This window comes from Varanus komodoensis, unplaced genomic scaffold, assembly GCF_004798865.1.
Source record: "Varanus komodoensis strain SLA01 unplaced genomic scaffold, ASM479886v1 scaffold12, whole genome shotgun sequence".
NCBI classification, from domain to species: domain Eukaryota; kingdom Metazoa; phylum Chordata; class Lepidosauria; order Squamata; family Varanidae; genus Varanus; species Varanus komodoensis.
In genome coordinates, this window is record NW_025335349.1 from 11,821,949 (window position 1) to 11,836,238 (window position 14,290).

Below are 14,290 nucleotides of genomic sequence, written 5' to 3' on the forward strand. Positions count from 1 at the left end.
ACAATCCATTTGTTCTATTTTCTCTAACAAGCTAACATATGAGGAACAACACTGAGTAATACTCTCTGAATTTACAGAACAATGAAACTGTTGACATGAGTAGCTCCAACTACTATTAACTTTAATCTGTGCTCTTCTAGTTCATAAGGTCATGCAGTTCATCCTTCTAGCTTGGTACCATCCAGGCTGTAACCCAGTAGACACTTACCTGGTAGTATATGTCAATGAACACAGAGGGATTTACTGTTGAATAAATATGTGTAACATTATACCTACACTTATTTCTCACCATGATAAGCTAATAAATACTGTGCAAAGGAGAGCATAGAATTTGTAAAAAATTCTCTTCTTCCTTTATCATATTCTAACAGTTCATTGTGTATTTTTCCTGGGCAATAAAACCCTATATGATGAATGATCTAAATGCCTTATTGCAATCATAAGATTAATTGCCTCAGTTTCAGTATCAAAATTACAGGAAGTATTAGTCCCACATGATATAGTGAAGTTACACAATATGCTACAATGTATGTACACTATACACAAATATTTACCACACGCTTCCATTGCCATGTATCTTTTATATACTTCCTTTGATATTTTGTTCTGTTTGGAACCCTACCCACCAAGCAAAACCATCTGTATCTAACAGGCTAGTAAAGCTGAGAATACTGTGGGGGATGTTGCCTGGAGGGAAATAGTTTCTTTCATTTCTATACTGCCCTATAACAGAAGCTCTCTTCACAATTCACAAAGAAAAAATCTCTGCAGAGAAAGGGATTTAAGAGAAAGAAATAGTACAGAACTAACAAGTACAGAGCACCATAGCATGCCCTAGCACTGGAAAGGTGGCAGCAACCTTTGCCCATGGGAGATGTACACAAGTTCCATTGTGTTGCCAAGAACAAGGGCTGATCAGAGCCGGCTGTTGCTCCCATAAGATTATGTTGCAGTCAGCAGCACTAAGAATCCGGCTGGTAAGGGTTGCTGATGAGCACCTTCTCTCTTGAAGTTACACGTTTGAACTGTTCGCTGCCTAGCAGTAGTTTACTCCGCAGATACCAATTCCTACCTGTTTTTACCTGCCCAACAGGGTGCTGTTAAAGCCCTGGCTGGACTTCTGTCCGAGCAGCTGGCCACTGTACTCAAGTTTGGCTATGAGGGTGCAATCCTGCACTTACTTACCTAGGACGAAGCCCCACGGAACTCAAGGGGGGTGGGCTTGCTACTAAGCAGACGTGTATAGGATTTCACTGTAAGTGTATCTCTGTGTGCTCACGTTTCACGGAGTGTGCTGCATCTAACGATAATGCAATTAAGCCTCATTTCATTTCACTGGGTCTACTCTAAGTAGAACCAGCATGTGAGATACAGTGGGATACAGCCCACACGAACCACCACAGGACAGCCAGCTGGCAGCTTCAGCGGAGGAGTTACGGGGCAAAGGAGGCTTGTTGACTGGCGGGGAGGGTTGTTGTTGTTTTGGCCTTTCCAGCAACAACGAAGCAGCCGGGCTGAAATTGCCCGAAGGAGGCGCGGAGCGTACATGCGCTTCGGCAGGCGAGAGGCTGGTTGTTTCCCCTTTCGGCTGACAGAAGGCTCAGCAGGCGGGGCGGAGCCAAGGCAGAAAATGCCACCCGGCTGGGGAAAGCGCCTCCGCCGGGCTGAGTTGCCGCTCCAAGGAAGCCCGTCACAGCGAGCCGGGCGCCGGGCGCCTTCGCTCCCCGGCAGGGAAGCCCCCTTCAGGGTGCGAGGCGGGAAGCACGCTCCAGCCCACCCGCCAAGCCGACGGCCGGAGCCGTCGAGCTCCCCGCGCTTCCCGTCCAAGCGGACTCGCCGCCGCCTGCGCTCACCTTGTTGAGGGTTGGGTCGCGCAGCACGTCGCAGCCCCTCTTCAGGGTCCACACGGGGGGCGCGCGCGGGGGGCTGCCCCCGTGTGGGAGGCCGCTGGCGGGGGCGGCGTCCATCGGCGGGGCGGCTCAGCGGCGCGAGGGGGACAGGCCGGTTGCGGGCTCGCGCGCGTCGGTTGGCGACGCCTGTTGGTGTTTGGCGCGGGCGGCAGCGAGCGGCAGCGGCGGGCTCTGGCTGCGGCCGCCTCTTGGGAGGAAGGCGAGAGGGAGGGAGGCGGGAGGAGAGGCGCCCGGACAAGCCGCCTCCTGGCGAGGGTCAGCCGGGCACGAGCACCGCTGAGTCATTCTGGACGGAGAAGCGCCGCGGGGGAGGGGGGGCCCAGGAGCTCCTCGCGCTGGGCTAGTACCACAGACGGCCGAGGAAGATGCCAACTGCCATGCAGTTGGCATATGTAGGAGAATGCAGAGGTGCATATTTGCAAAAAGATTTTCTTGATTTTTAGTAAGATTTATATCCCGCTTTTCTTACACTGAACTCAAAGTGGCTTAAATCATTTGTATCCTGCGCTCAGTCTTATTCCCGCAACCACAACCCAGTGAAGTAGGTTGGGCTGAGAGTATGTGACTGGCCCAAAGTCACTCACTTGCCCAAGCGGGGATGAGAACCTAGATCACTTGAGATCTAGACCTGCACTCTTAAAGTCTACACCACACTGGTTTGGCGATTTCATATAATTCAGGTAGAAATTCAATAAATCTCTCATCTGAGTGAGGAAGACTAGGACCAGGTGCTAATTACTGGTGGGCATGTTCAGTGCTGCCACAATTCCCTCTGTTACCAAATTCAGCCAGTCAACAGCTAGGGCAAACCCAGGTTGACCCCAGACCCGAGTCAAAAGGAGCCTGAGATGAGACTTAGAGCCAAAACCAGCTTTATTTATGAAGGAGGAGAGCGCAAAAGTTGGCTTGAAACTCAATAAGAAAACCAAGATCATGGCATCCAGTCCTCCCACTTCCTGGCAAATAGATGGGGAAGAAATGAAGGTAGTGACAGATTTTATTTTCCTGGGCTCCAAGATTACCACAGACGGGGACTGCAGCCAAGAAATTAAAAGACGCATGCTCCTGGGGAGGAAAGCTATGGTAATTCTAGACAGCATACTAAAAAGCAGCGACATCACCCAAGGTTGTCTTAACAGCATTATGGGTCCCGGGCAAAGCAGTGTACTGGGGCCCCTACGACAACTACAACTACTGTTATTTTGGAAGTTTTCCAATTTTCCAAGGGTTAACATACACAGATTAATATGGGGTCCACAGGTAAGTGCCCATGTGTTAAGACGGCCCTGACATCACCCTGCCAACAAAAGTGGGTATAGTTAAGGCTATGATTTTCCCAGATGCAATGTATGGCTGTGAAAGTTGGACCATAAGGAAGGCTGAGTGCCAAAGGATTGAGGCCTTTGAATTGTGGTGCTGGAGGAGACTCCTGCAAGTCCCTTGGACTGCAAGGAGATCAAACCAGTCAGTCCTAGAGGAGATCAACCCTGATTGCTCTTTAGAAGGCCAGATACTGAAGATGAAACTCAAATACTCTGGCCATCTTATGAGAAGGAAGGACTCCCTGGAGAAGAGCCTAATGCTGGGAACAATTGATGGCAAAAGAAGGGGATGGCAGAGGATGAGATGGCTGGATGGAGCGTGAGCTTAAGTGGACTCTGGGAGATGGTGGAGGACAGGAGGGCCTGGAAGAATGTTGTCCATGGGGTCCCGATGGGTGGGGCACGACTTTGCGACTAGCAACAACATAGAATAAAGGGAGACAAAATGGGATGTTCAGCCCAAAGCAGTGTCTTGAAAGTTACACCCCGGTACATGCATTTTATACCCTAAGTAAGCAATCAGGTCACCTAATACACATCTAATGCATCAATATATCAATGTAGCCACACACCCCACTGCTATTAGCTTCAAAGAATCTTTTCTTCTGTCAAGGACCAGACATTTCTCATGTCGATTTCTTATCTGCTCGAGATTCACACAGGCTTGCCATGTTCTTACTCCCTGCACATTTACAACTTTCATGGCTGCTATACCCAGTTTCCACTGTCCCTTTGATTACTGTGTTTGAGGTCAGACTAGTTTGTTAGCTGTGGGTTACACAAAGTTCATTTTGTTCTTATCCCCCCTCTCTTCTAGGACAGCATAACTGGTGTTTTTACTATGTGGCCTCCCTGTGGCCAACTATTCTTGGGGCCTTCCTCTGGCCAATTACTTTTGGGGTGCTGCAATTGACGTCTGCTTGGGTTTCTTTGACTTTCAACCAATTGGACAATCTTCAATAGAAGTTGCCCGCGCACCTCTTTCAGAACCCTTCAAACAAAGGAGTACACTCTGACAAATAGGACACCTGGCCACTCAGGAACTGAGACTGTATAATTAGAATAACGTAGAATAAAATGATCTTCATGTACTAGCAAAGAAATGACAGAGGAGCAGGTCCATTTTAAACATGGAACAGAATCCTATAGTAAGGCTCCTTCAGCATTCACAAAGAAACAGCGCACTCGCTCTCTCGCTCTTTCTCTGTGGTTTTTGACAAAAGCATTTCATAATATGACACTACTTCTACTGTGCTTCTCATTTGACATTACCTAAAAGGTTACACTGGCAGACTAATTCAGAATTGCTGAGTGTGGTGGTATGCTTGCAGCAGATTAGGTTCAAGGGCATTATCTATATATGGCTTTTAAGGCATACCATGTATAGTTTATTGAAGGGGATGGGGAGATTACAACTAGGGCATAGTACATGCACCTGCCTTTTTCAGTCCATTGCATTTAGTTTTCTATTCTTCACTTATTTTTTATCAAAGGTAATGAACCAATTCCTTACATAGGCATAACATAACAGACTTTTTCAGATCAGGCTTGTGCTGTTGACATTCAATACAGTTAAAAAGAGAAAAAGATCCATCAACATCTTACTGGACCTGCTTCTATATCTTGTAATAATTACCTGAAACTCAGAAAATAAGGTGAAGCTTTCATCCTATCACTTTCTGCTTCCATGACAAAAAAGTGTTGCTTATTTTATCATGTCATGCAATTGTTAATGTTACCTGAGTGGAACTGGTACCAGAAGAAGTTGTTGGCAATCCTCATATTAAACACTGTCAAGGCAATGAGACTTCAGTGTGCTTGAGATGCTAATACTCAGGATCCTCCATTTATTTGCAGCCGATGTGTCCTTGATTCACTTTTCCTCTTGTTTATTCTGACCCCCATTTCCCCCCTCTTCAGGGCTCCTGATTATCTACATTTCCGTGTGGTCTATAACTTTATGCATATGTAACTTACAGTAATTTCTTCTGAAACTTGTTTATGGTTCGGACTACAATTTTAGGCATGCTTGCTTTGGAGTAATTATTTTTTTTCTGCACCACCTCCAGTAAAAGAGTGTGGCATTTAAATTTAAAAAACCACTTAGCAGTGAGTCTAGCCCTGTTTATTTGAAAGTAAGTTCTTGTGTGTTAATTACAGCCCAAGTAACTTAACCTAAGTCACTGTAATTTACTTGCATATGATTAGTCTGTAAACATAGCAGTATAAAACACTTTAGCTTAGAAAAAGCGTGAGTAAAGGGAGACATGACTGAAATCTACAAAATTATGCATGGTGTGGAAAAAGTGGATAGGGAAATATTGTATCCCTTCTCATTATACTAGAAGCTGATTGGTGGAGAATTCAGAACAGATCAAAGGAAGTATATCTCACACCACTAATGTCTGACTTCTAAAATATATAGTGATGGCCATGAATTTGGACAGCCTTAAAGGAGAGACAAATCCATGCAGGACAATGCTACCAAGGTCTGCTAGTCTTGATGGCTGTATACTGACAGTGTGTCGATATACAAATTAATTCCTGGACAGCATGGGTGGGAGGGTGCTGTAGTTTCTTGTGGATTTCCTATGGCTACTGTTTGGTCACTGTGTGAACAGACTGCTGGACTAGATGGACTAGATCCAGCATGCTTTCTACATTAAGACTAATTAAGATTTTTTTCACTATGTACTTGAGATTGAGCAATCTAGTTCATAATTACTACCTGGATTTTGTTCACACCCTTAATGTAGATCATACTGATTCTTAACACATTGTGTAGCCTGTATCGATGCTTCTAATTATTCTGAACTTTCATAACTGTATGGCAGCCTTCCCCAACTTGGTGCCCTCCAGACATTTTGAACTTGAACTCCATCAGTCAAAGCCAGTGTGACTAATGTTCAAGAATGCTGGGAGTTGGAGGGAGATTAACAGGAGGGTACCAGGTTGGGGAAGGCTATAGTACAATGATTGTATTTCAGTGTAACTTCGGGATGAAGTGGTTTAATTGCTAATCTTGCAAATTGGCATCACTACAAAAAACAATATTGATGGACTGAGCATTTCCTCTGTGGAATTTTATATTTATAATAAAATGTCTTACATGATATTACATAGTTTCCTTAAGAGAATTAAGTGCCTTTCAACAATGCAGCAATAGCTGAGAAGCCTAGGAATGCTTCCCCCATGGCCCGGTAAGAGTGGTACTTTTGCAAGCAAGGCAGATAGCATCTTCAAGCCCACACAGGGCCAGTGGCAGTGGCCATGGTTGTTGCTACCTGTTCAGTGAGAGAAGCAGGAATTTTGTTTGAATTTTTAACAAAAGCTTTCCCAATCAGGTGTTCTAAATCCTCCAGCTGGTAGAGAGGTTTCTGAAAGCTGTGCTCCAACACTTCTGGAGGGCACCAGATTGGAGAAGGCTATTCTAGAATGAGGGAAATAAGGCAACAGCAGGCAGCTGGAACTGGAAGTACTGTTATGAAATCAGCTGCAATAGCTCACTGTATCTTGGACCCTGGACTGTTGCCTCCAGTCTCAGCAGCAAAGAGGTGCCTTATCCTTCGAGTCGCAGAAATCAAAGGTAGCTGACCTCCTCAGGTCGCTGCATGTTGTTGCTCATATGCCTCAGCACATTGTATAGACTTTAACCTTCAAGTATAATAAAGGCAAAGGGTTTTTTAAAAAAATTAATGACTATGTTTTTGACCATATTACCCCACTCCTGCATGCATGGATTGTAAAGGCCAGGGTGCTGCTCTTACGAGTTGCCACTTCAGTAATCTGCTAAGCTTCTAATAGGTCTAGGTATTTGCCTGCATAGGTTTTGTTTGGAGAATTGGCACCTACACTATTAAGCTCACAATGTCTATTGTTTTATATACTATAATAGCAATAAATGCTTATCTTCCCAAGGGGAGTAACTGTTAACAGGTGGCTGCACAGCATTGCATAATTTGATATTACTATGGAGCTGGTTTCCTGTAGAATGGAAGGTGTACTGGGTCTCTCTTAATTGTGTAAGAGATCAATGCATTCTGGGAAGTCACCTAAACATAACACCAAAACAAAGCTCTGCAAGGGTACAAATTTGAACCTTGTCTATTTGACTAATTTGTATTTAGGAAAAGTATGCCTTTTATAATAAGTGTATATGTACTTATCTGTACAACTGTTCTCTCTAAATGTTAGAACTAAATGTACCCATACTTAGAGTGGACCTATTGAAATTAATGGAACTTTTCACTAATTTAGGCCCTATTTCTTTCAGTAAGTCAATTCCAAGGAAGATTAAATTTGGATACAATCCAATAACTCTTTTTAACTGTTCAGAGACTATTGGACAGCACAGAAATAATGAATAATAAGTACCAGTAACAATTCTCCATTCAGTCGCAAAGTTGTGGCCGACTCTTTGCGATCCCATGGACAACATTCCCCCAGCTTTTCCTGTCCCCCACCATTTCCCGGAGTACACCCAAGCCCACACGCACCTCTCCAGGGACCCCATCCAGCCAACTCAACCTCTGCCGTCCCCTTCTCCTTTTGCCTTCAATCATTCCCAGCATCAGGGTGTTTTTCAATGAGTCTATCCTTTTCATTAGGTGGCCTAAATGAGCTTCAGCTTTAGTACCTGACCTTCTAAAGAGCAGTCAGCGTTGATTTCCTCTAGGAATGACTGATTTGAGCTCTTTGCAGTCCAAGGGACTCTCAGGAGACTTTTCCAACACCACAATTCAAAAGCATTAGTTCTTCAGTACTCAGCCTTCCTTATAGTCCAACATTCTCTCAGCCTTCCTCAGCCATACATTACAACTGGGAAAACTATAGCTTTGTCTATATGCACTTTTGTTGGCAGGGTGATGTCTCTGCTTTTTAGTATGCTGTCTAGATTTTCCTTAGCCTTCCTCCTAAGGAGCAAGCATCTTTTAATTTCTTGGCTGCAGTCCCCATCTGTGGTGATCTTGGAGCCCAAGAAAATAAAATCTGTCACTACCTCCATTTCTTCCCCATCTATTTGCCAGGAAGTGATAGGACCAGATGCCATGATCTTAGTTTTATTAATGTTGAGTTTCAAACCAACTTTTGCACTCTCTTCTTTCCCCTTCATCAAGAGGCTCTTTAGTTCCTCTTCACTTTCTGCCAGTAACAATTATATATAAGCAATAATACTTTCCAGGTTTTTTACATACTTTAGTATGTTTTGTACTTTCTGTTTATTATTTATATTCCACCTTTCCACCAAACAATGGCACCCAAGGCTTCTATACGGTAGCTTACTAGTATTCTGATTTTACAGATAAGAAACTAAGGCTGATACTGACTTGCCCAGGATAATAAATCCATGGCAGGTTCTGTATTAGCCAGATAATTCTCTGTATTCATTGGACCCCATCATGAACCACCCTATCTACTTTGGCTGGGTAAGTACATAAGCACCACTTTGGACAAGGTAAAGGGGCTAGTGTATGTATCCATCTGGGAAGTTACAGTTATACTAAACAAGAACAAAAATGGGAGACACTAGTCTACCATTTTGGTTCTTTCAGCAATTGCTGTGAATATGGAGTTTCTATTTAGCTGCCTTTGCTTAATTTTGTTGATAGCTCTGTCCTCTGTAAGCTTGTCTAAAGTGATGTAAGCCAGTACCCATTATCACATCTTGCGACACCAAATTCTATGCATTCATTACCTATTGTGTACTTCCTCATCTATGTCCTGAATCTCGCAGTCCATTTCACGGAGTAGCATGAAGCTCTATAATATGGAACAGAAAAGAAACATAGAGATTTAGTTCCAAATGAAGCTGCCAAACCTATGAACTATAGTACTAATATCTATTTCAAGCTGATGCAACAAATAGAGAACCAGGTTGCAGTTATATCTTTTGCCATTGTGCTAACAACACAAGCCAAGTTGTGACTCCATTTATAACAGTATTACATTAGCAATCAAAACACAGATGGTAGCAGTACGCAAACCACCAAATACCCTCTAATGTCACTACATGAAACAGTTGAAAGACACAAGATTGGAAGGCAAAGTGACATGACAGGGACAGGAATGGAGAGCCTTAACTCACCTCTGCACACCAACAAGATACCAGTTAAGCTGGTTCCTTTTGTTTACCTTGTTTTGAAATGCCTGCTCACAGTTACCTCTAGATAATTGCTGGCTGGCCTGGAAAAAAACCCTGCTTTACCCTGCTTCTGTGTCAGTTCAACCATTTATATGATGTGCAGTACTTATATTATCCAACAGGATAAAACTAGACCCTTCAAGATAAATGCCTCTTACTTTTTCTCCTAATCTCATGTTTAATTGGACAATTGCAAATGGTTTCAGATAACTAGTTACCCCATGGGGAAAATCTGTTTTTTTCCATGACATGAGTTTGTCATGGCACCTGGCCATGTGCTGAAGTTAATTACACCTCGTCTTCTGTATTGAGCTTCAGTGTAAGTGTGTGATTTAAGAAATTATCCTACCACATGGTTGGATGCTACAGATGATAAATTTCTCATATATTCTGATGTACACCATGGTAAATGACCATGAGATAAAATGGCTGCTGTAGCCACCCAGCATTATGATCTGCTTTTGTAAACATCACAATTAAGTTTGTTCCTCTCTTTGCTCCAGGATGGCACCCGCTGAAATAGATCAAACCTAGAGATTACCTTTCTACTACAAGTCCCTGACAGGGAAATGTAGATAAATTCCTTACTAAACTGAATGTTCTGTTCTCTGTACAGAAGTTCACAAACTGGTTAAGCTAGTTCATTCTCTGATACAGAATGGAAATTACCTAGTAATGTGTGAAATAAACTAGCATTCAAAGAAAAATAGCTCACCCAATATACCTATGCCAATAGATACCTCTTAGGCATTATGTTCTTTTTTTCCCATTTACTTATATAGCCTCCCCGCCACCCAACACTTGTGTTGTTTTAGGGACTATGGCCTTTATTCTATGGTACCTTTTTGTTCCCAGCATCCGCACATGCAAATGCAAGATAACCATTTCCTTTTTCTTGCAGAATGTCAACCTGACAGGCTTAGTCAATGGAATATGGACTTTGGGTTTGTTTTACAACAGAGCCAACAAAGACAGAAGGAAATTTGAACTGAGGTTGCATCATATTGGACCAGAAGAGTACTTTCCAAGAATTTCACACTTACTAAATACGTGTAAATATGCATAGGAGCAAACTGCAGAGGACAGAAAAGTGTAAAGATAGATTAAGGTAAAAAGCTTTTAAAGGATTTGCAAAATTAACAAAACAAAAAGACAAGGAAGAAAAGGGAGGAAACCAGAAGGGATAATCCCCACCTTTTGTGCTCTAGCTGGAAGCAGTCAAAGGCACAAGGGGCAAATTTAGAAGAAAAGTTGATTAAACAATTCAATGATGAAATCATGGAGGTCCTTAGAGCATCTGTGTGATGGTAGAGGAAGGCGGTAGAAACAGGTCTACCAAATAAGGAAGATAAAAAATGTTCAATTGTTTTGCCACCACTGAAGCTATTCTTAGATCAGGAGTTTGTACCAAAATAGTAATTAGTGAAGGGTCATTGATCCAATGGCATTATAGCCACTACTGAGATTTTCTCATTAGATGGAAAAGGATTGAGAGTGTTTCCATAAGGTGTTCTGGAAAGCACAGTATGGCCTCATGGTTTCAGTGTTGCTTATAAAGCCTGTTTTTGCTTTTGTATTTTAACATTTATTTTCATTTCTTGCCTAGTATCCAGTGAATGCCACTCTCCTTTGGAAGAAGGCTGTGGGCAGAAGGACAAGATTGTGAGCTCCTGGGACACACAGAGGGCCATTTTTGCCCTAAGGGTCAAGACAAAGAACCTCTGTGTCTTTGTAGAAGACCCATGGGTCCCCATTGGAGAAGAGAGCCCCTGTTCTGAAAACCTTCTAGCTGAAGTTACGATGACTAAGAATATTATTTTGAAAGTTAAAAACCTTGAGGGTGGGAGCCCCTGGGGGATCAAAGGAAACCTCTGAGCACTGTTTTTTGGCTCCATGTGGGAAACCTATGGACTGGGAGTGGGCTGATTAAGCCAGCTACCCTCAGAAAACTTTTTTTTGTGTGTGTGGCTGGGAGCCTGAGGATATCAATCTGAGTTCCCCAGAAGGAGCCTGGGGCTGCTACCTGCCTTCAGAGGGTATGGGGCTGGAGACCAGAGCATCTGAAGGAATTCCCAAATGGCCAATTTGGGAAACTTTGCACTCAGTTGGGTAGAGGTTGAGGGAGGGAGCCCCCAACTGTTGTGATATTTCTTCAAAGACCTTGGGATGTAATGACCACACTCATGGGTCCAGAGAGATCCTGCTGAGCCATTTGGCTTGAATGTTCAGGACTCCCCTCAGATTCTCAGTCCTGATGGATGAGAAATATTTCCAGGCCCCAGCTTCATGGCTTTCACCCTAGAATCCCTTGGAATAAGTTCTTCCTTGGTTGCTTATATATGCCTTGACCATTGTACAGTCCATTTTGACCAGAATGTATTGATCCCTGATAAGAAAGGAGAAATTGTGTAAAACCAGGTGGATCACCCTCACCCTCAGCTTCCTGCTCTGTCTGAGAAACTTCCTTTATGGCTCAGATATGGAAAAGGTGGTGGATGACCTTGAGAGTTCTCAGATGTTTGGAAGGCTCTCTAATAGGGATGAGCAAGGAATCTGTTTGTGGGAGGGAATCCTTTGGATTCCCTGGGCTTGGCTTTTCAGACTTAGGTCTGCTTTGTAGTGGTCCTGAATAAGAGTTCCTGGTGAGTGTGCCCCATGTGCAGCCCAAGCAATGCCCCTTTCTTGTGCTTGCCGCCACTGCCACAGCAAGCAGAGAAGGTGGTTAGTCACTGGGAATGGCTACTGTTGTACCTGCCTGCAGTTTTGCATGCTCTGCCCCTGGAACAGCTACTGCTAGAGCAGGTGTCCTCAAACTTTTTGAATAGGGGGCCAGTTGAAAGGCTGTGGTGACCATCGCGGGCCAGTGAGGTGGGGGTGCCTGGGGGCGCAGGCCGGTAAGTTGCCGTCGGGTGCACGTGTGCGGCGGTGGCTCACTCGCTCGGAGATCTCCCGGTGAGTCCAAAACCATCTCTGAGTGAGCAGTCACCACCTCCCCACCCGTGCTGCGAGGCAGCGGTAAGCACATGCATGCGGGAGGCAGGTGGCGGCGGCGGCTTGCTCGCTCGGAGACCATCTCTGAGAGAGCAAGCGAGCCACCACCTCCCCGCCCACAAAGTGCATGCCCGGGCGGCGAACGGGCCGGATGGATGGCCATGGCGGGCCAGATCCATCCCGCGGGCTGTAGTTTGAGGACCCATATGCTAGAGCATACAGGGAGGGATGCTCTCCTGGTGGGGGGCGAGGATATTCCATCTTGCCTAGAGACGGCATCCTCTATTAGTCTCAATAGGGCCCTTATTTTTTGATTCTGAAGCCATACAGTGGTTTGGGGTAACAGTTAGGGGGTAGGCCCTTTGGGCTGTGCCCACTGGAGTCTTAGGACAGAAACCATGCCTTTTGTGGGTTGGAATGGGGGGCTGGGGAGCAATTGGTGGGGCTTTGTTACCTTGAGATAGAAGTCATCAAGGAGCCTGCCTCCTTGACATGGGTCTCCCACCTGAATGCCTTGGTTTAGGCCTAGTCCTGTCGCCACCTGGGGGATCTCACCTGATTTTGTAGGCAGGAGTCATCTTTCTGGAGCACTGCCCAAGAAGGCCCCCATTGTAGCCTGCGCTTGATGTGTCACTCGATGCCCAGATTGGTGATATCTTGATGGCAGTGGCAGCAATGGTGGTCGCAAGTTCTATGCTGGCTTACCCTTACCATGCCAAGTGAACCACCTAGACTGGGCCTCAGTGCACAGTCTGTGAAGTGGCAGGTGTAGGACCTACAGTCTGGTCATTCTTTCCCTGAGAGAACTATCAACGACCTCCAGAGTACAGATCCATGCAGGTATGGGGGCCTGTAGCCCTGCTGGTAGAAAGACAACATATGGGTCTGCATTTTGTGTGCTTGTTTAGCAGCAGTTGCAGCTGCCCACAGGGGCAGCACATGAGGGGAGCTTCTCTTCAGCTTGGCTTCCCTCTTGTTGCTGAAGCTTCAGCCTGGGTTCATGTCATGATGGAACCTTCGCCTGCCACTCCCCTGCTCTTTGCTTTACTTCTTTCCTTATTTTTCCTCTCCTTTTCTTTTTGTTGTCCTAGCAGGCACAAGGGCTTGGAAAGTCTGCCTCTTACCATGAGGCCAGAAAAACAACTGGAGACTTCCAGGGAGGCCCCACCTCTTTAGGAAGTTCAGTAGAGTCTGTCTTCCCAATCCTGGAGGTGAGACCTCTTCAAAGCTAGCTGGTCTCCTGCACTCATGGGAGAAAAGGACCACAATTTGGTGGTAAGGCATATATGGAGTAGCCACTTGTGTATTGCTACAAAGAAGAAATACATCACACCCAAAAAATAATGTATAGCACGTACATATGGTATTTATGTGCAATGAACTTTTAGAAAAAAGTTATAATATAAACACATAAAATATTTCTAAGTATAGTGGGCTGGCCTGTGACCAGCTGGCCTGTATGTCTACTTTGTCTGCTGTCCAAGTGCTAATCTACAAATTGCTGATCTACAAATTCAAGGCCCCTGCTCCCTTTTCATGTGTGTATGTGGGTGGGGGGAGGGGATTGGACTTGGACTGAACAGCCCTTGAAATAGAAGACAGTGCTCTATGAAACAGGATTTATGGCCACCCTGCTTGCATGCCAAGGGCCCTAGGTTTAATCCAGCCATCCCTAGCCTGGTGCTTTCCAGATATGTTGGACTGCAGCTGAAGATGCTAGAGGTTATTCATCAGTACATCTGGAGAACCCCAGGTGGGGAATACTGTCATTTCAAGCTAGAGTTGGGAAAGCTTTGTCTAAAATCACCCCAGAGACCCGATGCCCTCCAGATGGTCCACTGGTTTGACTTGCATTAAAAAAAAAGCTTTCAGTGTTCTATGGAACTTAAATAAGTTTTGCTAGAGGTCCTCTAGCCTTTGCAACA

The 14,290-nt window shown here is 44.8% G+C and overlaps 1 protein-coding gene across 1 annotated transcript in view; it reads right to left on the bottom strand.

Moving 5' to 3' along the window:
• ME1 (malic enzyme 1) overlaps nt 1-2,082 on the bottom strand; it is a 130,688-nt gene extending 128,606 nt beyond the window's left edge. The window contains exon 1 of the mRNA XM_044421680.1: nt 1,854-2,082. Coding sequence (XP_044277615.1) covers nt 1,854-1,967 — 114 coding nt within the window. The 5' untranslated portion in view covers nt 1,968-2,082. The remainder of the gene's footprint in view (nt 1-1,853) is intronic.
• Between the last annotated feature and the right edge of the window lie 12,208 nt (nt 2,083-14,290).